The 27,991-nt window shown below is 28.9% G+C and overlaps 4 protein-coding genes and 1 non-coding gene across 7 annotated transcripts; 4 read left to right on the top strand and 1 right to left on the bottom strand.

The window, feature by feature from the left end:
• Window positions 1-757: 757 nt before the first annotated feature.
• Window positions 758-6,030, bottom strand: LOC102600513 (iron-sulfur assembly protein IscA, chloroplastic). 2 transcript variants are annotated; one of them, XM_006355482.2, is made up of 3 exons: window positions 5,811-6,029; window positions 2,101-2,319; window positions 758-1,112 (listed from the first exon to the last, which is right to left on the bottom strand). In XM_006355482.2, exons 1-3 carry the CDS (start codon window positions 5,977-5,979, stop codon window positions 970-972), a joined length of 531 nt encoding a protein of 176 aa, XP_006355544.1. In that variant the 5' UTR covers window positions 5,980-6,029; the 3' UTR covers window positions 758-969. The 2 variants fall into 2 exon arrangements, with proteins under 2 accessions (XP_006355544.1, XP_006355545.1); XM_006355483.2 differs by having other exon boundaries at window positions 829-1,112; window positions 2,101-2,316; window positions 5,811-6,030.
• Window positions 6,031-6,571: 541 nt separating this feature from the next.
• Window positions 6,572-11,197, top strand: LOC102599948 (uncharacterized). 2 transcript variants are annotated; one of them, XM_006355481.2, is made up of 3 exons: window positions 6,572-6,759; window positions 8,439-8,684; window positions 10,941-11,197. In XM_006355481.2, exons 1-3 carry the CDS (start codon window positions 6,742-6,744, stop codon window positions 10,986-10,988), a joined length of 312 nt encoding a protein of 103 aa, XP_006355543.1. In that variant the 5' UTR covers window positions 6,572-6,741; the 3' UTR covers window positions 10,989-11,197. The 2 variants fall into 2 exon arrangements, with proteins under 2 accessions (XP_006355543.1, XP_006355542.1); XM_006355480.2 differs by having other exon boundaries at window positions 8,436-8,684.
• A 469-nt stretch (window positions 11,198-11,666) lies between these two features.
• On the top strand, window positions 11,667-11,747 carry TRNAL-AAG (transfer RNA leucine (anticodon AAG)). Its single transcript has one exon. It is a non-coding gene; the product is annotated as a tRNA-Leu (tRNA).
• Window positions 11,748-13,942: 2,195 nt separating this feature from the next.
• Window positions 13,943-14,657, top strand: LOC102599621 (monothiol glutaredoxin-S1-like). The gene has a single exon (XM_006355479.2). It carries the CDS (start codon window positions 14,078-14,080, stop codon window positions 14,390-14,392), a length of 315 nt encoding a protein of 104 aa, XP_006355541.1. The 5' UTR covers window positions 13,943-14,077; the 3' UTR covers window positions 14,393-14,657.
• Window positions 14,658-20,603: 5,946 nt separating this feature from the next.
• LOC102599295 (monothiol glutaredoxin-S1-like) lies at window positions 20,604-21,353 on the top strand. Its single transcript, XM_006355478.2, has one exon. The coding sequence runs from the start codon at window positions 20,758-20,760 to the stop codon at window positions 21,067-21,069; it is 312 nt and encodes a 103-aa protein (XP_006355540.1). The 5' UTR covers window positions 20,604-20,757; the 3' UTR covers window positions 21,070-21,353.
• Window positions 21,354-27,991: the final 6,638 nt, after the last annotated feature.

Genomic DNA, 27,991 nt, shown 5'->3' with positions numbered 1-27,991 from the left:
AATAATAATAATATAATAATAACAATAATAATAATAAAAATAATAACAATAACAATAATAATAATAATAATAAATGTTAGGGTTAAATTCAATATGGGCAATTTGGGAAATGTATAAAAGAATTAAGGGCAAAAAGGTAATATACTTGGTCAACATAAAAGGCCTTTTAAGTTTAAAAAAAAAAGCTCCCCTCCCCTAGCTTTTAGCTTTTGGCTTAAATAAGTCATTTCTGACTTAAAATAAGTCACTTTGATAATTACCAAACACTTTAATAAGTCAAAAACTGGCTTTTAAGCCAGTTTGACCAGCTTAAAAGCCCATCCAAACAGGCTCTTAGTCTCGTCTCTAGTCCTAAATCAACCCCACTTACTTTTCTACCCATACCCAAAACACTCTCATTTCACTCTCAATATCAATATCGTACCATGCCCACCCCTACTTGCAACTATTACTTCTTTTTTTTCCTACTGAAAAATATGCTTTTACTATGCTATGGATTATATTTACAAGAAAACAGTTTTAAAATGGAATACATTTCAATGATGGACCAAATTAGGAAAATTGATTTGTGGCTCTGCCCCACAAAACAGATTCAAGATTTGAAATTTATGGGTCACTATAATGAGCTCAAGTTAATATACAATAATAACTGAATTCACAATCATTTATATAAATTCAATAATGTTTTAAAAATACATATACAAGATCCTGACAAAAACTATTGAGTTCACGTGTTACCTTGCGGCTCTGCCCCACGAAGCATAAATCGACATGGCATAGATGTTTAGTATTTTGTGCAGGAAGAATAAAATGCATTCCCAGTTACACATTTAAAAGTTACAGTCCCTTGTGCACATAATATGATTTAACATATCTTCATTACTGTCTGTCGATATCTAGAGGACCAAGCAAACTACAGTTGGTGTTCAAGTATGTAATGTTGTAGTACATTTCTAAGATTACATGCTCTTACATCTCAGCAGTAAACGATTTTCCACAACCACAAGTTTGCGTAGCATTTGGATTTTTGAAAGAGAAGCCCCCGCCTATCAATGCATCGCTGTAGTCCAGTTGCATTCCGAAGATGAAGAGAAGGCTTTTTGGATCACAAACTGCAAGAAAGAGTCGATGCAACAAAAATTTCTTAAATAAATGTCAATAATCAGTGGAAAAGAAAACAGACACAAGTAGCTAGCACGCATACCATACAAATATAAGAGCAAAATAGTACTGGTTTCTTGTATGGACCCAACACTATAAGCTTTAACTACTTCATGAGTAAAAAGAAGCCGCACAAATTGGCAACGCGAACTTACTGAATCAAGGGTATTATAATTTGTCTCACAGTGAACTTCCATCTGAAAGTGAACTAAATTATCTAAGTAGATGGGTATAGCATGAGACTGCTAGGCCTTAGCAGCATACAAGAGCTAAATATAGGTAATATTATATACCGCAAGCAGCATCAGATAATCAATCAAGTAAACTTTACATAGCACACAAGTTTCGAGGTATGAAGCATAATAGATCCCTGAAAGTAAAAATTCAATGGAAAAGAAAGGGAAGCCCAGTGCACTAAGCTCCCGTTATGCACAGGTCCGGTGAAAATTTCAATGGAGATGTGAAGTGAAACTCTGTAAATTGTTTATATGGCAAAGTTATACTTCATTTGAGCAGTGATCTCCCCTCTCTATTTCCCCACAAGACTGTTAAAACCTGTAAACTCTTTGCACTTTAATTTACATGGAGGTCATCACATTAAATTGCTAATGCATCTATCACCTCTTTTATCTATCAGGCCAACTAATCACTCCATCCATACTTCCTTTTACTTATCTTATTGTCTTCTCATTAAACGAACACGACTAACTTATCACATCAACTACAGTGAAGGTTGAGTATCATGATTAACACAAGTATGGTTGTTTCACTGAATTTATCTTCTTCCATGCTAAGGAGTTAAGGGTTTGCAAAAGGACACAGATCAAACGGAAATTAACTGCAAATTTGCTCCAACTTTGGTGTGAAAAGATATTCATTCTCTGGCAAAAGAAACCAAGACTGTCATGTTAGAAAATGAGAAATTAAATTCACACATACCAATAACAAATCCATTGTACTCAATGATTGAATCGTCTGGTCTAGCATTTTCTCGCTTTTCAAACTCCATCGTGTATGACATTCCCGAGCATCCCCCTTGTTTAACGCCAATTCTAAGACACAAGTCCACATTCCGATCATTCCTCATTTTATTCAAGTGCATTAATGCATTGTCGGTTAAGGAAATTGCAGGTGCTACTCCTCCAGATGCAGGTGCTGCTGCATATATTAGAACCAAAGCAACTTATCAGAGCCAAGAGAGATCGCCAGTAATAATGTCAACGTCATGCTTTAACTAATACTTTAGCCTGACTAAAGATGGCACGGTTTGTTTCTTGAAAGTCACTTTTACTATTTTTCACTCTGAAAAAAGAAAGTGATTTAGTTATTCTAGATAAACTAAGTCAGAGTTCAAAAAATCATATTTAAAGTATTATGGCTCATAGCAATTTGCCTATAATTATAAAAGATATAAAACCCTAAAAGAAAATTACAATTAAAATGCATCTCCTTTGTTAAAGTAAGTGCAATTAATAATTTGGACAGAAGTAGAATCCCGTGTAAGTCTCGTAAAATGAAAACATAATGTTTGAATATTTCTCATATAACTTATAAGGTTTTGAAGTGAAGCACTCAAACTTACTTGAGTAAGCTATGGTACTCAAATTCGGACAATCGAGTAAACTTTTGATTCAACCATCTCTGTCTACTTGAATCCTTGACACTCTTCCATTTGGGACATACCAAAATGTTTCATACCATTCCACAAATAAATCTTGTTCTATACAACTTCGGTAACTTCCAAAATTTCAAAATCATTGTTCACATGTTGCGATGTTTTTCCTATCAAGCTAGCTATTCAATATCTTTTTCATATTTTCTTTCACTATCATACTAGAATTTTATGTAAATGAAATTATCATCTTAAACTCTACATTTATCCCGACATCATACAGAAATAGAGGTATTAGTACTCCAAGATGAAATGCAACAACAATAACCATGCTTCAATCACAAACATACACTAGGATGAATATAAATTATTTCTTTATAGCAGAAACATGGATATAATTCCCAAAATATCAGTCTAAGCTAAACGTCATAGATAAAAAGGATTACTCTTCTTTCTTCAACTTTTATTCAATCATTGAAATCATATCCTGTATCCTTACTTTCGAAGTGAACCAGTCATAAGAATTTGCTGCGAGTGTGGTGCAGTTCTTAGAAGTTGGCTAATCTGACAGGAGTATATGGAACTTCGTTAAGGTAACTTGATGATTACTTCCCTCACAAGTTCATGGATCTTATTCTAGTCTAGTTCGAGCAAGTAAGATAACTTCAAAGATCAGAGCCTTTTGAGCAAGATTTGGTGTTGACGAAGAAGAAATTAGTAATTATGCACTACTTTGAAATGACATCTGGCAGAAAAAGAACAAAGCAACAAAAGAATCTTAACTCTAGAATAGCTACTGCACATTAATTGGTTTTGCCTTCATGAAGTTAGCTGAATTGTTTTCTCTGCATTTTGGTAGGGCATCCCAACTTAAGCCATATTTATATCAATAATACCATCATTTACACAAACTTTGATTTATTTCTTCTTCAGTTTTGTAATGTAGAAAATGAGTCAAAAAGCTATAAGTTTTATAGTCGTAATCCAGGAATATTTACAAAGGTTATCTTGTGTCAAAAGAGGCTGCAGTATTTATTACAAGATCATTTGACAAATGAGAATGTTCTATTCAGGCTCTACTCCCACATCCCAAAAAATTTCGATGTTATTATTAGACTGTTCCTTTTCCCTGATGTTAAAGTTAAGTGCCCTAAAAAGCACCACATGATTTTCTTTCAATGAATGAAAGGTACAAAGCCAGTAAAGTCATCCTTGCTTTAAGCACAGAAGAGATAATCAGACCAATACAAGCCCTAAGGCCCTTGACCTCCTTTATGATGGTTTTAGTGAAACATTCTGCTACCAGCCGTCTCTTATCAACTTGCTCATCACTTCATCGACCCAAAATCCAAATTTCTTATTTTAGAATTGAGGTAACAGAAAAACCAATTAAATTCAAGCAAGGTGATCAAAGCTGATCAATTTCTTCCCAATGGCACTTAACCTTCTTTAAACAGCTTCTTATCTTAAATGATGGAAAGTGAAAAAGAAAGCACATCGTCTGAATCTTCCTGATACGCGTTTCTGAAGTGATACATTCAAACTCTCCTAAGCATGTGCTACGGTATTCAAAAAATTTGGTTAATCTGGAAACAGGTAATAGACCTTCCTCAAAGTACCTTGAACGGTTACTTTTCCAAAGAGTTCTCATATAATATACACATTGATCTGACTAGATAGTTAAATCAATTTTTGTGCTTCTTTTCTTTTATATTCAATTTTCATCTATATATTTTTATATTTTAAATTTTCAATTTTTGATCTATTTCTAAATGTTATGCAAAAATTAGTGTTCCTCACCTTGAAAAATATCAAAAGCAAATCCCATATTCTAGTATCTCACAGAGAAGTTTGACGTGGACAACTCAAAAATCAGCCAAATAGTCTCTCCTGAATTCCAGACTATTTACAGGCACAGATTCACGTTAAAATGTCCAAACACTATCAAACCTAGATTCTTGTTTGTTCTTTTTCCAAAAGGATAATGTTTCTGTTAGCTAGTAACCATGTACAGTCACATCTAGGAAAATACTTTCACAAATGACCTCTAAAGCAAGAAAAAAAACTAATGTCATCCAATTTCAGCTATTCCAGTATATTACTGTCAGGACAAAGTCTTAAACCCAAGTTTTTCACACAACAACTATCATTTCCAAGGCTTATTTTGGGACAAAACAGACAGTTCAAGGGTGAGATGTTATTCCAATAGAAATTTACAACGTATTCGCTACTAGAAGCATGACGAGAAATTGCAACAGACCTTGCTCAGCTGCTCTTCATAGCTTACAAAAATTCTCTTCCTTCTTCCTTCAAGCATAATCAATCAAAGAACTACAGTCTACAGCTTATATCCTTCGTATTTACTGTAATCAATAAATCAACTACTCCTCAAACCCAAGATAGCCTATACAAATTTCCTATATCATTCACTATTCGGACGATTTACCATAGTTTAACTAATTTTAACTAATTCAACTCTAACCATAAATACACCACAAATCTCCTCCTTTATCCTTCAAATTGACTATACTTAGCTAAACGCAAATAAATAGTGAAGACAGGGGCGGAGCTAAAGCCTAGCATAAAGGTTCTACCAGAGTTCAAACCTTTTTTTCTTCCCAAAAATTCATTACAACAACATCAACACACTCAGTGAATAAAACTATTATTATTAAACATGTACAAAATATTAATTTAGAACTCAGTAACTTAATAAAACTAGAATCCCAAACCCATAAACTTCAATCTTCGTTCTTAGTGAAGGTAAATAATTTACTCAACATATCAATAATCTCCATTATTCTTCACTACAATTCTCCTCTCCACTCTTCTTCGCTACGAGAAAATAGCTAGAAACACCTCTATTCATAATAACTCAAAACTTACTTTAACTAGAAATTAGAATACCTATTCATGTATAATTTCAACTACAATTCTAATTCAAACATGAATTAAACAAACTAACAAATATCAAATCCTAATCAATTCTGGTTTCCTTCACTTCATTGAATCAAAATTCAAGTATATAAAAGATTACCTTCAAGTGTAGCAGATCGAATAGACAATGTTTTTTTGCGATTAAAAAACGAAGGCGAAGATCTAAAAGACAGTGAAGAAGACGATTGACGCAAAACGCTTGAAATTGTTGAATTTTTCGAAGGGCGGTATAGAGAAGATGAACATCGAAGAGTTGCAGAGAACGCCATTGTTACCTGCAAATCACACAAATGATTTTTTTATTTTTTATTTTTTATTTTCAGTTTATAATTTATTTATCGCTCATTCACAGTTCACACGTGGTAGTTGAATTATGATATTTTTGTCAAAAAAAAATTTGAGGTCTACAATGTGTGTAAGGGGGAGATATTGTATAAAAATAAGCATTTTTTTTAAAAAATTTTAAAATTTAAATAAATTTTTTATTATTTAACAATAAGATATTTTTTAAATATGTTTTCCAAATTTGTTAAAAATTTAGAAAAATAGTTTTTAACCTAAAAATAAGAAAAATATTTTTTATAGTATAAATAGGTAAAACAAATGTGTTTTTAGGTTTCTAACACACTCTATCTTCACCAGACTTAGTCGACTCGACCTCATTAGTCATCCACACCCCTCACTCACGCCGGTCCCCATCTCAACCTCCTATAGTATTTAAATTATTATAAATATTTTTACTTAGAAAAAAAATTAAATAAAAAATTAACTTATTTTATTTCGAAAAATATTTTTCATCCCACCGAACACACACTTTTTGGTATTTAGACATAACCAAAGGCCCTACTTGTTTTCTTCTATTTCTTTTTATAACCATATTTCTTCTTGATAACCAACACAACACCCCAAAATCCCCTACTCCTTCCCCCTTTTCTGTCAACTTCTCTACACCAATATTAACCAATTCATTTCTTGCCCTTTTTTTCATATAAATTAAACTTTAGAATTATTTCTAAATTATTTGGCTTGCAATGGAAGATCGGAAAGAGGTAAAAAATAAATAAATAAGTCTATATTTTGTTATATTTTGTATTCTTTACTCTTTATCCACCTCAAGTTTTGCTTGTTATTGCTTTTATTTTTTGGTAGGAATTTAGAGTTGGAACTTTCTTTATTGTTTTATCTACCTTTCTCTAGAGAAATATTTATTCACAATGGATTATTTGTATCAAATCAAATAATTTCACCGTAATAATAATGTGAAATTGTATCACTTAACCGTAGTTATGACATAAATGTTTATATAAAACACATGGTTTTATATTTATTGTCTTGATACATAAGAATTGGATCAATTTTTTACCATTTATATTTTGTATGTGCACAAAAATAATTGAATTCGTATATACTAATGTAATTTTTCATCGATCCTCTTGTACCTCCTAGCTCTGCGCCTCCGGCCATAGCTCTATTAATTCTTTAATTAGGTTTCTTTCCAACTTCTTGTTTTTCTTTTCTTCACTTATCTTTTTCCTAATTATTCAAGAATTTTATCTATTTGGTGAATTTAAATCTTCTAGAGTATTTGTATGTGTAATTTTCTAATTATTCAAGAATTTTTTTCTTGACATAGCAGAACGGAGTTAAATACGGTCAAAAAGGTTCAGTGAAAAATTACATTATTTATATATAATTAAAATTAATTTTAATATATGTATAGTAAACATTGAATCATCAACGTAACTTTTTCGTGTGTTTACTAAATTAGTATGGCATCTCTTCTTCTTGGGTTGTCTGAAAAAGTTATGGGTGTCATGACTATAATTTCCTATTTCTTTTCTTCCATCTAAATCTATTTTTTTTAAAAATAAGTTTTTTGTGGCTCACGTTTAGTCAAATTTAGACTTTGAATTGTAAAGCTAAATCAACACAAAAATTTGAAAATGCAAATGTCAATAGAATTGAAGGAAAAATATATATGTACTAGCTGTTCCAGCTGGACCATTTACAATGCACATATTTTTTTAAAAATATTTTCTTGTAATTAATTAATAAGTTTATTAGTGATGTGATAAGCTAAAGAATAATGGAGTAATATATATGACTTGCTCTATATCACTTGGTGTGATAAATTTGAATACTTAAGTTAGACCTTCTGAAAAATATTGTTTTCAAGTTATTTCTAAAAACGTCAAATAATATTGAATACTTTTTTATTTTTTTAAAACCTCAAATATTTTGAAATAGTAAAGGGTAAATAACTTAAACACAATATTCTGAAGAATTTGAATACTTTTTTTTTTTTAAATGTCAAATATTTTGAAAAAAAATCAGTTTCTTCTTTTTACCTCTTCTTTAGATCTCTTGTATTTTTACTCTTTTGGTGATTTGAACCTACAATCTCAGGGTAGGAGGTGAGGTGAAGGCACTATAATAAAATAAAATATTTTGCGGCAATTATTTACCGTAATAATATAATATGAGTATTTTTAACCAACACTTTATATAAATGTCACTAAAAGTTTTAGCGACTTTGGATGAAATGACATTAACTCAAATACCGCTAAATGTTTTTGCGGCAACAAAATAATGCCGCTAAAAGTAAAATCTATTATTAATATTTCTTTTGTTATAGCGAGGATGCTTATCATCCGAACAATCCCTCATCACAAATAATTTTGTTGATATGCAATTGATTGACCATATATTTTGTCATTTTTTTTAGCAGAAGGCAGCACCATGGCTATCAGTGCCACAATTTGGGGATTGGGATCAAAAAGGAGCATTACCAGACTACTCAATGGATTTCTCAAAAATAAGAGAGAATAGGAAACAAAACAAGTCAAGAGCTAGTCTTGGAAATGAGGAGGATTTCAATTCCATCTCAACTACAAGTAATAATAATAATGTGAATACAAGCCATTCAACACAAAACAATGATCAAACTTACCATCAAAAACACTCTCCAACTCATGTAAGATTTTGTGACATTAATTCATTTATATATCCTTGTTTTTTGCTTAGTTAGTCTTGTGTAGCCTCTTTTTTGGTTTGAGTATTGATATAGTTATTGGTAGCTATGTTGTTCGAACTTTGCTAAAATATGGTAAGTATATCTGTGAATCTTCAAAAGTAGTAGACTTGACTTTTGGGGGATTGTCACGAATACAACAACATTTTGTTGTGTCCAAGCAGCATAGACTATCACTTCCTCCGTCTCAAATTATCTATCGTGATTCTCTTTTACACATACCTTTGAGAAACATTAATAATGAGAAGTTGTTAATTAGCTAAGCATTGAACAATCATAACATCACTCATAATTGAAGTGTTTGTAGTCTTCAAGAACAATAACTATTAAGGAAAAAATAATAATTTATCTTGAACTTCTAAAATAATAAATAATTTGAGATAATATTTTTAAAAATTAATTACGATAGATAATTTGAGATAATATTTTTAAAAATTAATTATGATAGATAATTTGAGATGGAGGAAGTGATTTTGCCAACGATTATAAATTGGTTGGCAAAATTTACCAGACCTTAAGCCTACGGCTTAATTTTCGTTGGTATTAGTAACTCAATTTACCAACCGAACTTGATCGATTTACAAAACGGATATTTTAGTTGGTACTTACTTACTAATTAGGCCTTTTTTGTAGTGTACTTTGTTTGGCACTATTCTTTATTAGTTTTCCGATAAAATGATAGATTTCTATATTTCCTTAACGAGAAGTTTTTATAGCCACATTTGACACAAGTATTACGACGTGTTCAAAATTATAAGTTTTAAATCTTTTATGTTCATATTAAAAGGTTTTTTTATTTTATTTTATTAAATTTTATGTCAAGTCAAACTATGATAGAATAAAGTGAAACGAATGGAATGGTTATTCTTTTAGTTAATTTAGCAGGACTCAATGTGACATTAAGTACATGGATGAGACAAATAGTTGGCAACTCTTTATGAAGAGTGGCAAAAAGTATTTAGAGGGATACATGTGATTGGTTTGTATCTTGCTATTATATTTTTCCTGCTCCGAGAATCTCTTGAGTTGAGAGTTTTTCGAAAATAATGATTCTACCCAACAAAGGTAGGAATAAGGTCTAAGGGAAGATCTAGGGGGGCGGATCCTCCTAGTTAAAATTCTGAATTCGTCATCAGATTAAAGTTTATGTGCATTTTATTCAAAAGTTTATGTACATTTATTCAATCTTGATCCACTCGTGAAATTATACTGTTTTTGTTGTGATTTGGTGGCTCCTCTCAAAATGATTTTGATCATGTGGCCATTGCATAAGTACAATATCACATGATATCTGTATACAACACAAGTTGTGTTGCAAGAAAGTGATGTTTGCAATGCCTTATTGGGTAAGCAACTTCTCTTGTCCAGAAAAATTGTTTGAGCAAGCGTTGTAATTTTAGCAAGGCACATTCAATTATATTGCTGTTACTTAAGTAAGGTAGTATCTGACTTGTGGTGAAAAATTGTGGTTCTATCAGCACAGTGTGTTTGGTAGGATGGAAAATGTATTTCAGCATAAAAATAAGTCGAATTTTTATTTATTTTTCTGTGTTTGATAAGTTGGTAATTTTTTATTTTAAAAATATTTGTATATGATTTAGATAAATATGAGTATGTGAGATGGAGATCAGGGGTAGGACTAGGGTCGTGGGGTGGTGGAGATGGGTGTTACGGGGGTGGAGGTGAATATGAGGTGTGCTGGAGGGTGGTGAAGACAATTAATATGAAATGTCACTAGTGAAACTTGTTTTGATTACTTCTTCCACTAGAAAAATAATTTTCTAATATTTAAGGAACTTGTTTTTTGGTTTTGCTTGTGCTATTTGCACTTCTGATGATTGGCTCCAACCATCTCTAACCTTATTGAATGGATTGCGAAGAGGTTAGTTAAAAAATTCAGATTTTCAATTGGTTCGTTCGGTTCCACGTACAGGATGAACAACTTATATAAAGGACATCCGCCTCCTCTAGTTCTGACATGTCCTTCTGATCTAGATTATTAGTCGAGCAAGTGAGTTTCAGATAGAAATGTATATACAAAAGAAAATAAAGAAGATTAGCATATTAGGATTGAAGACTATATATGCTGAATGCTATTTATGTTTCACTTAATTGAGTTGTTGCATCTTCATGATGAAAATTTGCACCTATTTTTTTGTTTTTCACAATCATTTTATTTCTAATTTTTTTTTTTGACAGACAAGGAAAAGGATTTTCAGTTGCTTCAATTGTTGTGTGAAAGCTTGAAGATTCTTGTGATTGATTATGATGTTCTAATGTAATGATAAATGTACCAATATATTTATATAAGTTGATCTCATTCCCATTTTTTGAAGTTGTTAGAAATAGTAAATTAATATTCTTGTTTTTTTTTTCACATTTTGATGATCAACACAATTGTTTGTTAAGAAATCGAGTGTTGATGATTGCTTCTTATTGTCCGGAGCTTCATCCTACATTTTATTTTTTGATAACGATGATATTCATGTCAAATTTGGATGTATTTGACTATTTCATCGAATATTTATCACAAATTGGATATTTTGTGCGAATGAAATTTGATCCATGACCTTTTGGTTAGATGGTGAGTCAAAAATAATATTTCCTCTGTCCTTAATTACTTGTCTAATTTTTCTTTTTACTTGTCTTTTTTAACAAATTAAGAAAGGACAAAATATTTTACCTATTATATCCTCAATTAATTACTTTGAAAAATGTATAACTTCTTGAAACTCTTAAATTTTTAATTCATCTACTTCATAATTAGTAGGGGTAAAATGGTAAACTCACTATGTCAATTCAAAAGTGGACAAGTAATTAGAGACAAAGAGAATAAGTAAATAAATTTATTAGCTAGTTTAGATGATTTTGTAGAGATGATTATTGAAATAATTAATAAGTAATGCGCAATATGTAAACATATATGTTGAGATGGCCGAGTTGGTCTAAGGCGCCAGATTAAGGTTCTGGTACAAAAGGGCGTGGGTTCAAATCCCACTCTCAACATTTGTTTTATCATATGTAAGAAAAAAAAATCAAAATTGATGATTATCATAAATATTTTATTTTGATACATAATATATTTTTATACTCGACTTTTGATCATAACTAAGAAAATCACTTATTTTCAAGAAAACATTCTCCTCTATAAATACCAAACACACACTAATGATGATTATCATAGATATTTTAATATTTTATTCTGATCTATAATATATTTCTTTTATACATAATGTTTGAGTATGACTATTATAATTTTATAGAAAAGTAATTTTACAGAGAATGTATCATTATAACGAATGTCATTACTATTACAAGTAAAATGTTATTATATAGAAGTAATAACATGAAAAATTAATTCCGGAGAAAATCAAACGACTATTATAACAAGATTTGTCTATAATTAAAAAGATCACATCAACTCATCTAAAGCACAAAGAGAAGTGTGTTGTGCCTTTGGTGCACACAAAAAACACGCATATGACCACTTCTACTTGCTCTCTCTATACTTTGGTCTGTGTATTCCTTGTTCTTTTTGTTTTGTTATCTTTTTTCTCTTTTGCAACAGAAACAATAATACATAACATATTAAGTAGAGTATAATTTTATAATTGGCGTTTGAAGAAGGTAATGTGTACTCAGATATTATTATTATCCAAAAAATTTAAAGGTAGATAAATTGTTTATGATAAATTATCGACTTCTGTCAGATATAATTAATGTCATGGAATTTTAAGAGCATAAATGAATGCCTAGACCTTATATATATAATATATATATAAACAAATTCACGTGAATGCATGAGTTTTTATTGAGTTAAATTGAAGTATTGATGATTCTATAATTTTATACTCCTTTCGTTTCAATTTATTTGTTTGGTTTTAACTTGATATGAGATTTAAGAAAAAAGACTTTTAAATCATGTGATTTTAAAGTAAAAATATGTAGAATGTATCAGAATGTCATTAATTAATTTTGTGATCTTAGACATGTCATATGAAAAATTAGAATTAAAAAGTTATAACCAAAAGATTTATAAGCCAACTATAAAAAAAGTAAGACAAATAAATTGAAACAAACAGAGTATCTCATCTCTATAGGAAAGAAAAAGATTGAGATGAGATCATATATGGCCTTTCGAAGTAGCAAACCGACCATTTTCTCTTCTTGCTTGATGATAAGTACATACATTAATTAGTAGTAGTACTCTTTTCTTTTTCTTCATAGTTATGTGATTTGCTCTGTGGAATATTTGAAAAGCATTTATTCCAATATCCACCTAAAGTAAAGTCAATTTATCGTCAAAATAAAAGTTTGGAGAGTCATCTGGATTTCTCCTTAGGGTATGTTTGGTACGAAAGAAATATTTTTCTAAAAAAATATTTTTGTTAGAATATGAGTGATTTTTTTTTTTTTGATATTTAATAAGTAAACAAAAATATTATTTCAAACATACATAATTATAAAATTATTATGGTAATTGAAGGGTTGAAGTATTAAGGGATGAGGAGACAATCAACATGAAATGACATTTATATGACCCTCTATATGAAGGTGACACTTGATTTTTTTTAAAATTTTCTTTTTTATTAGTTAGATATGATAAAATAAAAAAATGTTTCTTACGGTGTATTTGTCATGAACGAGAATGTTTGCCAAAAATATTTTCTAGCAAGATAAGTAATTTAATTTCTAACTTATTTTTTGATGTTTGATAAGTAAATAAAAATTAATATCTCACAAATATTGTATATATTCTATTCAAACACTATGAAATTAGGGTTTGGAGTACTGGGGGTGTGGGAGGTTGTGGAGATGGGGGCTACAAAGGCCGGGGGGGGGGGGGGTACTTTGAAGAGTGTAGAGAAAACAATTAATTAATGTGAGATTCTACATTTCGTTTTTAAGAAATTTATCTTTCTAGAAAAAAATATATTCTATCTGGAAAATATTTTCCGTTGTACCAAACACACCCTTAATACTTTTTTATTTCTCTTGGTGCGTACGGAAAATATTATGACTTCAAGCAACAAGTGAAATAAGCCTTCGTGAATCTTCAAATGATCTAGGAATAATTTGCATATATATCCACTAACTTTGCATTGTTCTTTTAAAATTGTGTAATATTTTTTTCTGTTCATTAATCCCACCACTTTAAATCTTATATATATATATAACTTTCTACAAGTTCAATATTCTCATAGCAAGTTAAGCCTAAAAAAATCAACATATAACCTTTTTTTCTCTCTACAAATTAAACCTTCACAATATCTATTAATTTCAATCACAAAATTAAGGTTATTATTAGCCAAAACAATTTTTTTTTAGGTCTCAAAATGGATATGGTGATGAAGTTGGGAGCAGAAAGTCCGGTGGTAATTTTCACTAAGAGCACATGTTGTATATCTCATAGCATCGAAACCCTAATTCGAGGTTTCGGAGCAAACCCTAAGGTTTATGAACTCGATAAATTAGTTTCGAATGGTGAAATGGAGAAGGCATTGGTTGAATTACTAGGGTGTAAATCAACTAGCGTACCAGCAGTGTTCATCGGAGAAGAGTTTGTTGGTGGTTCTAATGAGATTATGAGTCTTAATGTTAGAGGCAAGCTCAAACAATTACTTCTAAAGGCAAATGCTATTTGGATATAGAGATTATCAGGGCGAAATTAGAATTTTCAGTGAGAAAATATTCAAAATATATAATATAAAAGTAAATACATGAATAAGTCAAAGTAAATATATAAATCAATTAATTACTAGTTAGCTACTAAGTATATCTTTGGTGTTTCTTTTATGTACTTATAATAAAAGTATGCTTTTACAAGGGTAATTAATGTCTACTCCATGGTGCACCTCTAAGGCTTATTCTAAAGTAGATCTTGCAATATTTATGAGTACGTACTTTTCATGTTAATTGATGTAGCTAGCACATTGTGGTTAAATAAATATGATAATTTACCTCCACTAAATAATATATTCAGAATTTAATAGATAAAAAAGTTTATAATTCTAACAAATCAGTAGACTTGAATGACATTTGCAGTAGCGTCAAAGAAGCCTCAACATAATAGAAGGCTTAGAGAGAAAATTCAGTTAGAGGGCTAAAATTAAAATAAACTTTAGATATATTTATTTATAATTTATTTTTCTATCTTTTTAATGCAAATTAGTACTTAGTATTTCTTTTATACATGATTTCTTTGAATATCCTTGTTTAATTGTTAGTTTTAAGTAAGATTTTATCAATTCAAAAGTTGAAAAACATCTTTTTATTGAGGCAATCATTATATAAATGGCTAACGTAATTCTATAAGTGAATGTTGACAAACTTTAAATAAAGATAAGAGTTGAATTCAAGAAATTGATACCTTGGTATACCTTATTTTAATATGATTGGGATAACGCTTGAAAATTTAAGAAGAAATTTTTAAAAGATGCAATTTACTTTGTTCAACACTTTTCGACTATTGATTCATATTTTCGACAAAGTGTTACTCTAGCTTATCAAAGATTTGAAGAAAGAGCGTACAAAAAGAGTTTATTTATAAAGATAAAACAATATGAGTGTTAGCGAAAAGAATGTAAGAAGGCAAAATAACATTTTCTTGATTTCTTCTATTTGAATAAGCTTGAGGAGAATAAAATAATATAATAATTTTTTAAGAAAAAATATTTTTTTTATCACAAATAATTATTTTTTTCTATAAAATACACATAATTTATTCTTGAAAAAAATCCGAGGCCGCCCAAAATTTAGAAGCTTAAGGCATGCACATATGCCTTAATTTTTGTAAGCGGGAGTCGCCCTTGAGTAGCGTAGCCACATACATTGATAGGTGTTTAGTTGAGCAGCATTCGTCAAAAAATTACACTGCAATATATAAAATTTTTATACAAAGTATATATGTTATAAATTATTTTCCGTGCGTAAATATATATTAATATTTGAACACCCTTAACAAAATAACTGAATCAGCCGTTGAAAGGGTCTTGTCATAATCTATTTCTTTAGTTTGTGTGAATCCTCATGTTACTACCCTTGCTTTATATCTCTCAATCTCCCCACTTGGCCGAAATTTTATTGTGTAATTTATAACTTATAAACTAAAAATTCTGACTTCGATTATGTCGATGACGGTTACTTTTGGAACTTAGCTGTTCATTTTTGCCACAAAAAAGAGGGAATAGAAAATTGTAGGAGCATAAAGGCATACAAGGACGCTAGGAATCGATCTTGTTAAACTTTAATATAAAATGGACAAAAATACTTCTTATCAAGTAGCATCAAATTTTATCAATGAATAGATTAATTAAGATCGTGTCTCACCTAAATTCTAGTGGAATTTCAACCATGTACAAAGAATATTAGTAGATGAACTTGTTATCTCCTGTATTCAGGTTAGTCAAAAATACAGAAACAGAAAAAGATGAAATAGATAAAATGTTCTTAATCCGAGTCCACAGAAATTACTGTGTTTCCTTAAGAAATTTAATCCCCTCACTGTACTCGAGGTTGCAGATTAATTTCTCTCAAGATAAAACGGATTAACCTGTTAGAGAAGTAACGGTACCTCAAACTTCAATAACTTCAGCGAACGCGAGAACAACAACAAGAGCACACACAGGCTCAGTCGATCGACAAATTTGTTTATGTAAGAAAATGTGTGCAGAGAGGAAATTTTTTTCAGTGTTTGAAAAATGAAAACGACCTCTTATTTATAGCCATTAGCAGCAATGAACGCGTCTGTTCAGACATATCTGTTCAAACCCATTTTTTTCAGAATGTTGTGTCTTTTGGGAAAAGTAACGACTTTTCGGAAGGAACAAATCCTTTCAAACGAATTTTACCGTTACGCGCGAATTTCAAATAATTCATTGAGAAATTAATTCCGTTATTTAACTAACATTCTGAATTAATTTATAAGAGAAAAGAATTGAATTAACAAGATTGATTAAATAAATTTTGTCCAAAAAATATCATCAATCGAAGCCGAGCGAGCGACGACGACAGCGCGAGGGGACACCTTCTTTTTAAGCCTTTAAGAACTAAAGGAAGTGTTTCCTAATATAAGGACAACAATTTCCTTTCTTCTACCAATATGATAAAAATGACTTTTCATTTGCACTTTGCAATGACTTTTCATTTTTCCCTCCAAAATTGGTTCCCCAACTTTCATTGGTTCTTCCACTTTCCATTTTCTCTTTTTATTTCTCATTCACACTTTGCTAAACCCAACAGAACTTTAATTAGTTTTAAAAATAAAATTCATCAAATTTTAGATCTTCGATGGTCTTTCATTGGTACGTAATATGAGTTTTCTTGTATCACAGAAAGTGACGAAGTCAGAAATTTCACTTAATGATATTAATATATATAAGGTGTGATAGACCTCAGACTCAACTTTCCTTTTTTTTCGAACCTCATAACTCTCACAAGCGATACTTTGAGGAATTTCAAGGAAATGATGAATGAAAATAAACCAATCAATTACAATGGAGCAGGTTACTATGCACTCATTTCTTATCGAACTAACTCACTAGAAAAATGAATGGTAGAAAATAAATTCTCACTGAAATAGTAGGAAGCTTCTTAATTTTTTTGTATAAAACATCACTATTTTTTCTTTTCTCATCTATTCAATCAAAATATTTGTCAAATCATTAAACATTTTTCGGTGAGAAATTTCAGTGGAAAAATAGTAATTTTTTTAGTAGTGATAGGGCCTAAATGAACCTAGCCTGGCCCATATATAATAAGCCCATTTTAATAGTAAGTCGAACATTTGCAAAATTGAAATTTGATAAGATTCGTAATATTGCAAATTAACATGTATCCAAGTAATTAGCGCTTAAACTAATGGGAACTTCGTAAGTTACCCATTTATTTGCCTTTTAACACTTTACGAACAACAAAAGGAGGGTCAGGGTAGATCTATCTATGGATAATTATAGTTCAAATACTTTGACCAACTAATTTATAAAATATATACAAAATGTATAATTGTATATACTTTTACTAAATATACATATATACATACTTCTGCACAACATAAACACTTTCGCTATATACATTATGTATATTTCAATCATATTGATAAATTACTTGATCGAACTCTATAATATTCGTGGCTTTCTATGTTAATGAAAGTCACGACTTGCTTGTATCAACAATATAATATATGGCCTTTCGAAGTTGCAATCGACCCTTTTTTTTCCCTAGCTCAAGGACCAAATTAATTTCACTTTTACGATAAGGAGATCGATGCATGCACTTTTTTCCTCCTCATCATGTGATTTAATGTTTGGAATATTTGATAAGAATTTATTCCAATTATATACAGCTAATAACTAAAGCAAAGTCATTTATAAAGTTGGAGAGTTATCTAGATACCTCTTCACTGGTACGGGTAATATTATAAACTTCATGCAAAAGTATATGTTTTATTAGGTTATTGTCACAATTCAATTTCATGTCACATATTATTTATTTTGGATCAACAAGTCTTATGGTTTTCGTTATTATCAAATCCAAAAGCATACTAATCATGAATGTGTGTTATATTTTATAAAATTCTTCACTTTTCATTTGTATTTTGATATAAGATTCGTCTTTCTTTAAAAGCTTGTAAATTTAGAAACATATTAATCGAGCTTTCTCTTCGTCTTCATGGTCATTATCGATCGATATCTCGGCTTCTATTTTCCCAAATCAAAGTTAAGATGCCTATATATTCTATAGGATTGAAAAAGAATAATAGAATAATATTGAATTTTAAGACAAAAAGAGAAGAAGATCTATGTATAATCCTTACAAGTGTATTCGTTTCCGTTATATTTCCTTTTTATGGATCGGATCATAAAAGTTTTTAATAAAATATTTTTTCTTTCAATGCAATTATTCTTTATGCGTGAACCTGATTATATTTTTTAAACAAATTAAGTACGTGAAAATTCTCTTCAATAATAAATGGTTGTGAGAATCGAATCTCAGTTATCTGTCCACTCTGACATCGTAATAATTTGTATGATCATCTCATCTAAAACGAACACACGTTAATTTAATTTATATAGGGTATGCTATTCCTATATTTATTAATTATTAATTCTTAATTAATTATTTTGTTAAATTTTTTATATTTATTAATTAATTTTAATAACATTTATAGCTCATATCCGTAGTCATTGAAATGATCATCGTTCTATGGGATTTGCTTACTATAATGTCCAATATGTAGTTTCGCATAACCGATGTGGTACAAAGAGTAAATGATTATTATATTTCTACCCAGTTTTTCATCCACTATATTTTAATGTAAAAAAAATATTTTTTTTAATTTGAAAAAAAAATACAGTTAATAGGGGACTGAATTTTACGTACAATCAACTTTAAATAACTTAATAAATATTAATGACATTGATAGCAAAATAATAAATGGTGAAAATCATTTATATCTCTCAACTTTATTATAAAATTAATTTTTTCCTTATTTTTTAGAAGTGAATGGTCAAATACACATCTAAAGAATTTAGATTTTTGTTAGTTTCATAACTGAAGTATCAGGTTTGCGAGTTTTCTACCTAAACTATCATCAACTATTTATCAAAATACACTTCAACTATCAATTGTTCACTTTTTTCTTTACCTAAACGATAGATGTGTTTTTAAAAGAACTATCATACTTATATACTCATTCTTTGTCTTGAAAATTATATTATTTTTTTCCATGGGTAAATTTGTTAGATGGATTCAAATAAAAAATAAAAAATGATTTTTAAAAGTTTTTTTATTGATAATATAATATTAAAATAAGCATTAAATAAATTTAATTGACATATGATGAGAAAGAAATCTATTATTTAAAAATGAAAATGTAAATATTTTTCACCCTATATAAATTTTAAAAATGTAATATTGTTATTAATAATTAGGTCTATATTGTTTCTTTGAACCTTTTCTTTCACCTTATTAGAGTGAGAATATTGCATACAAATATTACTTTTTTTAAGCCTGATATTTATCATTAAATAGAAACAATTAATATTTTTTAAAACAACCTTAAAAGTTTACAAAAGCTTTTTAACTCAGCACAACACAATATAAAAATAATTTTCTAGTAAGAAAATCCACAAATAAATTCCCGAAAGTTTAGTACTAAGTTAAATATCTAGAACCAAAATCTCAAGTATTTTTTCAAGTAATAAAATTCTCATGTAAATTTTCAAGCAACTCTTTTAAGCTAAATTCACCATAAAAAAGATCCCATAGTAATTTCCTATTTAATAAAATTATCAAGTAAATTTTCAAGATAAATTTCCATCTAAATAAGCAATAAAAAGATTTTCATGTAATTTTTAGGTAATGTAATACTTAGTTTAATCCCTAGAAATAGATTTCCAACTAAATTCGGAGAATTAAATTCTTAACTAAATCCCCAGATAAGAAAATCTCTATGTAAATCCCCATAAAACTATCCCTAACTAAATCCCCAAGTAGTTTTACCTGGGAATTGTCCTGTGAATGAATGAAGGAATTTATTTTATTCATTTACTTGCGGATTTATTTATGAAAATATTATTTGCAAGATAAATTTCCCACATAATATTTTTGCGGAAAACGGCGCCAAATTTAGCTGCGGATATTTTTGGGAAATTTGTTTTCGCGGATAAAATATATTAGAATTTAGGAATATCATATTTTCCCATGAAAATCCGCAAGAAAAATCTGCTGACGAAGTAAATTCCTTAGGTAATTCACAGTTTTCTTGTAGGGTTCATCAATTAACATATACCATATCCCATCATTTTAAGCCTTATATATACCCTTCTACAACTTCATATTTCTCATAACAATTGTCAAGTCTCAAACTCACTACAAGCTACAAAACTTCTTTTCTTCACTTATTAACACATCTTCACACACACACACACACACAAACAAAAACATCAACTTGCTATAGATATATATAGCATATAGTAAAACTATATAATTTCTTTTAATCAAGGTCTAAATTAACATGGATATGGTGATGAAGTTGGGAGCAGAAAATCCAGTGGTGATTCTTAGCAAGAGCACTTGTTGCATCTCTCACAGCATCGAAACCCTAATTAGAGGTTTTGGGGCAAACCCTACCGTTTACGAGCTCGATAAACTTTCAAATGGGAAGGAAATGGAGAAGGCATTGATTGAATTACTAGGATGTAAATCAAGTGTGCCAGCGGTGTTCATTGGAGAAGAGTTTGTTGGTGGTTCTAATGAGATTATAAGTCTTAATGTTAGAGGCAAGCTCAAAAACTTGCTTCTAAAGGCTAATGCTATTTGGATATAGAGATTAAATTTACTAGCTAGCAAGTAATCAGCGACATAATCAGAATTTTTCACTAAATTTTTTTTTAAAAAAATATAAAAAAGTAAATATACGAATAAGTCATTGCATTTCAATCGTGTAGTATATATAGATTTTATATAAAGATCAAAATTCACTAGCTAGCTAGCATGTTTAGATTTTGAAACCTTTCATTGTAGCAGTTTCAAGTCTCACATTTCCTATTTTGATGTACTAGTGCATAAAAATAATTCATAAATATATAAGTTTTATCTTAATAACTTCTATATTATTGTTGCATTACTAATACATTTTTCTAATGTAGATCTTGCAAAAGTTATTCCTCGTTATATGGACGTGCATTATTCTCTTCTATAAATTGCGGGACTTGAAGAGGTTGAATTTTCTAATTAGGTTTATAAAATGGAATATATAAATTATGAAAGGGTTTGGGGTATGTGATTATTTAATTTAAAATATAAGTCTATTAAATAAAAATGAAAATACACTTTTATTTTTTTTTAATTATATTTTTAACACGTTTTTAGTGTGAGCCTAATTTTTTTTTAGGCTGAGATCCTTCTTAAAAATAGATATCGATGAGACACAAACCTATGGAATGAGAGAAAGGGAGAGAGAGTGCAATTTGCAGACGAAAAATACTTTTAAACAAATGCATAAAGGTATAGTTGAGACGCTAGGATTCGACCTTAGACTCAAAATTGACGCAAATCTATCTAAAGAAAAGAATGACCTTGATTTATTTTTATTTTTTTCTTCCAACACTATCATGGTGCTTTATATTAGTGTCTTCCTTGCAGAATTTTGATCTCTAATTCTCATGGTGTGGTTGTGTAATGTTTAAAGAAAAATTAATTAAGAGTGTAGTTTACTTAATATATCTCTAATTATTAACTTCTTCTTTTTTAATTTTATTAACTTCTTCTTTTTTAATTTGATCTATTATGTGCCTCTTAATTTTTTAGAATAATTTAATGCTAAAAGAATCAAGTTTTTTTAAAGAAAAAAATCATTCTGGAGAAGCTCAGGTTAAGTTAGAATATATTAGTATACATCTATTCAAATTAAAAAAATAAGGGAAAATAATATATTAAATTAAAACTTAAATAGAAAGATAAGAAAGAGAATAATGGGTAACTTTTCTTTCAATATTTTGACGTGTAATTACATGTACAATGTTGGTATTTATAAGTAACTTGAAAAGTCAAATTTCATAAAAAAAAAAAAATCTCAAACTAAATCAACTCATGATAATTAAAAATCAAGAACAAAGTGTTAGAATGGTAGCCATAAAAATAATTAAAACTTAACTGGACAGATCCGTCTTAATAAACTCAAAAGCTTCAAAAAAAATTCCAGAATTCGTTGTTTGTCCTCGCCGGAAAAAGAAGAGGGGCACTAGAGATGGAGAAGATTTCGCCGGTCAATTACGAAAATACCCTTAAAAAATAAAAAGTAAAATTGTGTCAATTCATGCCAAAATCAGTGGTGTCAAATCTGTTTTTTTAATCATTTATTACCAAAGATAATATTAAAGTGTCTTCTCATTTTAAAAAATAAGGTATTAAAATTTTATTTATTATTTATTTATATACTCTCATATTAATTGAAGTATGTCAAACTTAAGTTGTTAAATAAAAAATACATATTTTATTTTTAATTATATCTTCAATACATAAATATATATTTGGAGTATTTTTCTTTCATTCATGTGTTTATGTAATTTGTATGATTGATTGATTTACTTTTGTCAATATAAAGGTTTTTTCATTATTCTTTTTCTCAAGTTCAACTTCTATATATTTAAAACTTATTTTTAAACTATGTACATGGAAGGGTTATCAATTTGTTTATTTGATTAGTTACGTTCCCATCTTCAAATTTTACCTTCTTCTGGCACCTGCTCATATTAGGTCAAATTATATATTTCCTCCGTTTACTTTTATTTGTTATGTTGCGCTTTCGAAAGTTAATTTATTTAATTTTCAAAGTTAAATTAGATTATATTAATTTGATATTTTAAACAATAAATGTAGATATTCAAAAACTATACGGAAAGTATTATAAATTGCAACTTTTTGCATATCAATATGAAAAATACATGTACAATGTTAGTCAAAATTTTTATAGTTTGACTCTGAAGAAGGAAACTATGACAATTAAAAGTGCACGAATATAGTATAAAAGATAATAATTTTAAATATATTTTAGATTATATTCGTATTGGTTCACAAGATTGGCCCAAGTTTAATTCGGGCTAAATGGACTAGATTTTGTCTCTTAGATCCGTTTTAAGAAAATTTCATAAGTAGTGTTGTTAGTATCCGTATTTATTTTTTTACAAAATATAGCGATATGTTGTTTTTTGTTTTCAAAACGTAACATTTTTCTTTCAAAAGATAGCAAAATATATTATAACCGTGCACATACAATATCTAGTCATAATTGAGATTATGCAAATACAATATTTACTAGTAATTGTATATGCATGTATATGTAACCAATTGTATATGTATGCATATATATGTTTATAAAACAAAAAACAAGTTGTAATTATGTGTGGCCAACTGTATGTGTATGTATGTGTTTTCTAAGCTAAAACTAGGGAATCTAATGTTCTCGAACCGGGGTTACGATCAACGCGGAATCAACGAGTTCAGTCGAACAAGGTAACGAGTCTAAGGGAAGGATCAAGATGTATGTGAAGACATTAACTGTATGTGAGGCAAACTAGATTCAATTAGTGATTTCAAACGATGTGTGAACGACATGCAAAGTGTGTTATATATATATGACAATTTTCTGTAAAGCAACATGATTTTCCACGTCCAATTGAATCGCTGACGAACTCTGGCGACAACGAACAATTGAGGATGCAGTGATAGTGACTGCTAAGGTTTTTTATGATACATAAATACGTATATAAGTGTATATAAGATATATACTTACATAATCTCGCTACATTTTGTAATTATTTAAAAGTATCACTATTAAAATAATAAAGAAGTAGAATATGCGTCATCAAGTAATTTTGTCTTATGTTCTCCATTAGTTAACCATCAACTCAGTACGTACATGATGCAACTTCCCATTAATCGAATAAATAAATTTCTAGAAGCAAAATATATTATTATAATAATAATAATAATATTAAAAACTTGACTTTATCTTTACTGATGATCCTCTTTGGAAACTTCATTTAGTATAATGATGTAACAAACACTTGAAAAATAATAATCTAGAATAGTTGGGGGTTTAAAAAATAACAAGATTAGGTGACTTAATTACGCATTTGATCATATAGATTCATCCTATTTGTTAGACAAAGGAATTTGTAATCTTAAAAATAAGATAGACAAAGATAAATGTAAAATTATTAATACAAAAGTTATAATTATGCTGTATATACCTTTAACTTTTTTATCCTTCCTATTTCATGGAAGCAAAACCCAGCCTTGGCTAAAAGCTTTTACCCAGGGCTGCCTTCGAAATAGGGGTCATCATAAAATTGATTTTCGACGAAAACACATATATGCTAGAATTGTAATCTCAAAATACCCTAATAAGAATGTATATTTAGCTATTAATATAGGCTTGAATTATCAAAATGAACAAGTGTTATACCTTTGAGAGCGACTTGAACTATTGATTTACATAAAGACTTATAATAAAACCTAAAAATCGATCACTGAATCGAGTACCTCTACTGAATAAAGCTCAATAGAGTTGTAACATGAGCCTTTAATTTATCAATTGATTATAGAGGTGCTTCACCACTAAAACAAACTTCGCTCGTCAAATTACATTAAAAAAACCATAAAAAATTCAATATTTTCAAAATCTACAAATTTAATTATTTTATTTACAGCTAGGAAATATTATTTCCAGTCTGAAATCGAGGAGGTTTACGTTTTCCTGGAGGTGTTGAACGTCTTGCTGCTGCTGGCCTTACAAAAGCTCCTTTTTCTTCTTCATTTATTCCCTGTAATTATTTTTGAAATAATTAAAAAAAAAATCTTTACTTATAAATACTAAAAATATATATATGAAAAAATATCACCTTGAACGATCCAAAATAAAAATTACATTACATTGTGTTTGATATGGCGGAAGTCATTATTCAAGAAAATATGTATATTTTAAAGGAGAAACTACGTAATCACACATACTTCATTATCATATATTCTACGGAAAAGGGTCAAAATTGCCCCTGAACTATGCGAAATAGACCACTTATACCCTCCGTTACATTTTTAGATCAAAAATACCCCCGATGTTATCCCTGGAGACCAAAAATACCCCTCAAAAGTTAACAATACAAATTGTTAATGACATTGCAAGCCATGTGGACTGATGTCGCCACCTAAGCTGCCAACTAGGATTTCCAACAATTAGAAATCCTTCTAAAATTAGAAATAAATCTTTTATTTTTAATCACATAAAAAGTATTTATATTTTTAATTAAAAACCTTTTATTTTTAATTACGTAAATATTTACCACTCTTTATTAATATTTATATTTATTGCTGTTAAAAGTTATTTTTTCATCGTAGTTTAACTATTAACCAAGTATATTTCCACTTGATAAATAACTAATATATAATATATCTAACTTGATAGGATGATTTTTTGTATAACATACATGTATCTTCTGTATGTATGAGGGAAAATTTACGGCTCGATAATAATAACTTTGTTCTTGTTTTTTTGTTGGATTAATACAATTTTAAGAGATTTAGATTTTAAAAAAAGTTAGTGGTAATCCTAGTTGGCAGCTTAGGTGGAAGGATCAGTCACACATGGCTTGCCATGTCATTAAAAATTTGAGTTGTTAACTTTTGAGGGGTATTTGTGGTCTCTAAAGATAAGAGTGAGGGTATTTTTGAGCTCAAAATGTAACAGAGGGTATAAGTGATCTATTTCACATAGTTCAGGGGCAATTTTGACCCTTTTCCGTATATTCTATTATTATTTATACTTTTAAAATATTACATATATCTTACAATTAATTAAGAGTTTCCTACCATATATTGAAAAAGATACAATTTGATATATGTAGTTTTGCTGATATATACACTAAAATAGGAAGAGAGGCGAGCGAGATATTGTTATATATCCCGGATACATGCAAATTATATTAGATACATACCGGTTGTATGTATCTGGTGTTCACTATTTGGAATATCAGATATATAGGAGAGCGGCAGCGAGATGAGAGAGAGGATGATCTAAGATATATATGCGAATCCACTTAGATACAATGTATCAAGAACAATTGAAATATAAGTATCTGAATGCACCAAAATCTAGTAAGATACATAATATTGTAAACTAGAGTGTATCTAAGTAATTAATTAATTTCTAAACTAGAGGAATTTATGAAATTAATTATTAATACTAAAAAATTTAATCATAATACCTTCTTATTTGCTAATTCATTATTAACTTCCAATAGAAATATATTTTCCACTCACGAGCAAAAAGATTGAAGTGGAAGTAAATGAAGTGTCAAGGAATTTAATGAAAGGAGAAAAACAAAACAAAATATTAAATGTATATATATATATAAAAAGAAGTTACCTTCTCATTTTCAATGTTTAAATTTTCATGCTCATCATTTCCTGGAGAATAATATCATGATCAAAGTTATAAAAATAAACTTCTTTAAGATAATTTTTTTTCTATTTCTTTACTAAAGATGAAAAAGAAGAAGAAAATGAAATACACTTACCAAAAGAAATAAGGAATTTAATTAGATCTAGAAATTTGTTCTTGATATCTTGGACAAATAAAGCAACTGCCATAGATTTTCTTGATTTATTTCAATGGATAATATCAGTTATGACCTTTTTATATACACATCAATTATTTACCCTATAGTTTTAATCAATATTGTAATATCAATAACATATTATTTTTTTCACAATAATAGATCTAAAGTTTGATTCTCATTGAAGATCACGACAAATATTAATGATGACACAAACACGCAGTACAATAATTTCAGCTTTTGACATATTTTTTTTTGCACGGTTAGTCATATTTTAATTCAAGTTTGATTATTTGCTACTTGACTACCACTACTTATTGTCTCTTAGATTTTTAATATTCCGTTTAAATTTGTTTGATCTATTTTTTTTAAAAAAATAAAAAAATAGTTTTTAAAATTTTAATTTTACACGTAATATATTTAAGATTATAAGATTAAAGTTATTTTATAAATATATTTTTAATTTTAGATCATAAGATTTAAAATTATTTTTTATTATTTTAAATTCGATATCAAGTTAAAATGAAATAAAAAAAATAAAAACAAAGGGAGAATGATTTTCTATTATTTATGACACGTTTTTTTTTTATTACTAAGAGCATGTTTTGATTGACTTAAAAAGAGTACTTAGTTTTTAACTCAAAAAATAAAAATTCAAACAAGTCAAAAAATGAATAGTAGGAGAAGACCTACTTTTAAGTTTTAACTATTTAAAGTTATTTTTAACTTTGTCAAACATTTTTAAAAATTAAAAATAATTTAAAAATTGATTTGACCAACTTCAAGTCAATCCAAACCAAATCTAAATTTCTCTTCGAAAAAAGGGGTGATGTGTACGTTGGATGACTCTTAAAGTTGGCACGAAGTTTCACTTAGGCACCTCAAGTGGGCGATGTTCATTTTAGACACCTCATGTAGGGTCTCGCTGTGTCATTTTGACACTTTTTGCTTACATGACTTAGTGAGTGTAATACATTGTTGAGTGCACGTGAAAAACCTATTTAGTCGATTTTTTAATTATTTTTTTCTTCTTCTTTCTCATTTTCAGCCACCATTTTTGCAAACTTAAATATCCAACATGGTGAATAAAAAAGAAAGAGTATTTGGAGATGTTTTAGCAAAAAAGAGATGGGG

The sequence above is a fragment of the Solanum tuberosum genome, unplaced genomic scaffold (assembly GCF_000226075.1).
Source record: "Solanum tuberosum cultivar DM 1-3 516 R44 unplaced genomic scaffold, SolTub_3.0 scf00204, whole genome shotgun sequence".
NCBI classification, from domain to species: Eukaryota; Viridiplantae; Streptophyta; class Magnoliopsida; order Solanales; family Solanaceae; genus Solanum; species Solanum tuberosum.
This window is presented reverse-complemented; position numbering and strand designations above follow the sequence as displayed.

Bases quoted from the DNA above. Each gene is read 5' to 3' on its own strand.
- LOC102600513 (XM_006355482.2), bottom strand. From the start codon at position 5,979: ATGGCGTTCTCTGCAACTCTTCGATGTTCATCTTCTCTATACCGCCCT. The intron at 2,320-5,810 runs GTAATCTTTTAT...TAATATATGCAG, and splicing joins TCGATCTGCTACACTTGAAG to CAGCACCTGCATCTGGAGGA. The intron at 1,113-2,100 runs GTATGTGTGAAT...TCTTTCTTGCAG, and splicing joins GTACAATGGATTTGTTATTG to TTTGTGATCCAAAAAGCCTT.
- LOC102599948 (XM_006355480.2), top strand. The intron at 8,685-10,940 runs GTAAGATTTTGT...TTTTTTTGACAG, and splicing joins AAAAACACTCTCCAACTCAT to ACAAGGAAAAGGATTTTCAG.
- LOC102599621 (XM_006355479.2), top strand. From the start codon at position 14,078: ATGGATATGGTGATGAAGTTGGGAGCAGAAAGTCCGGTGGTAATTTTC.
- LOC102599295 (XM_006355478.2), top strand. From the start codon at position 20,758: ATGGATATGGTGATGAAGTTGGGAGCAGAAAATCCAGTGGTGATTCTT.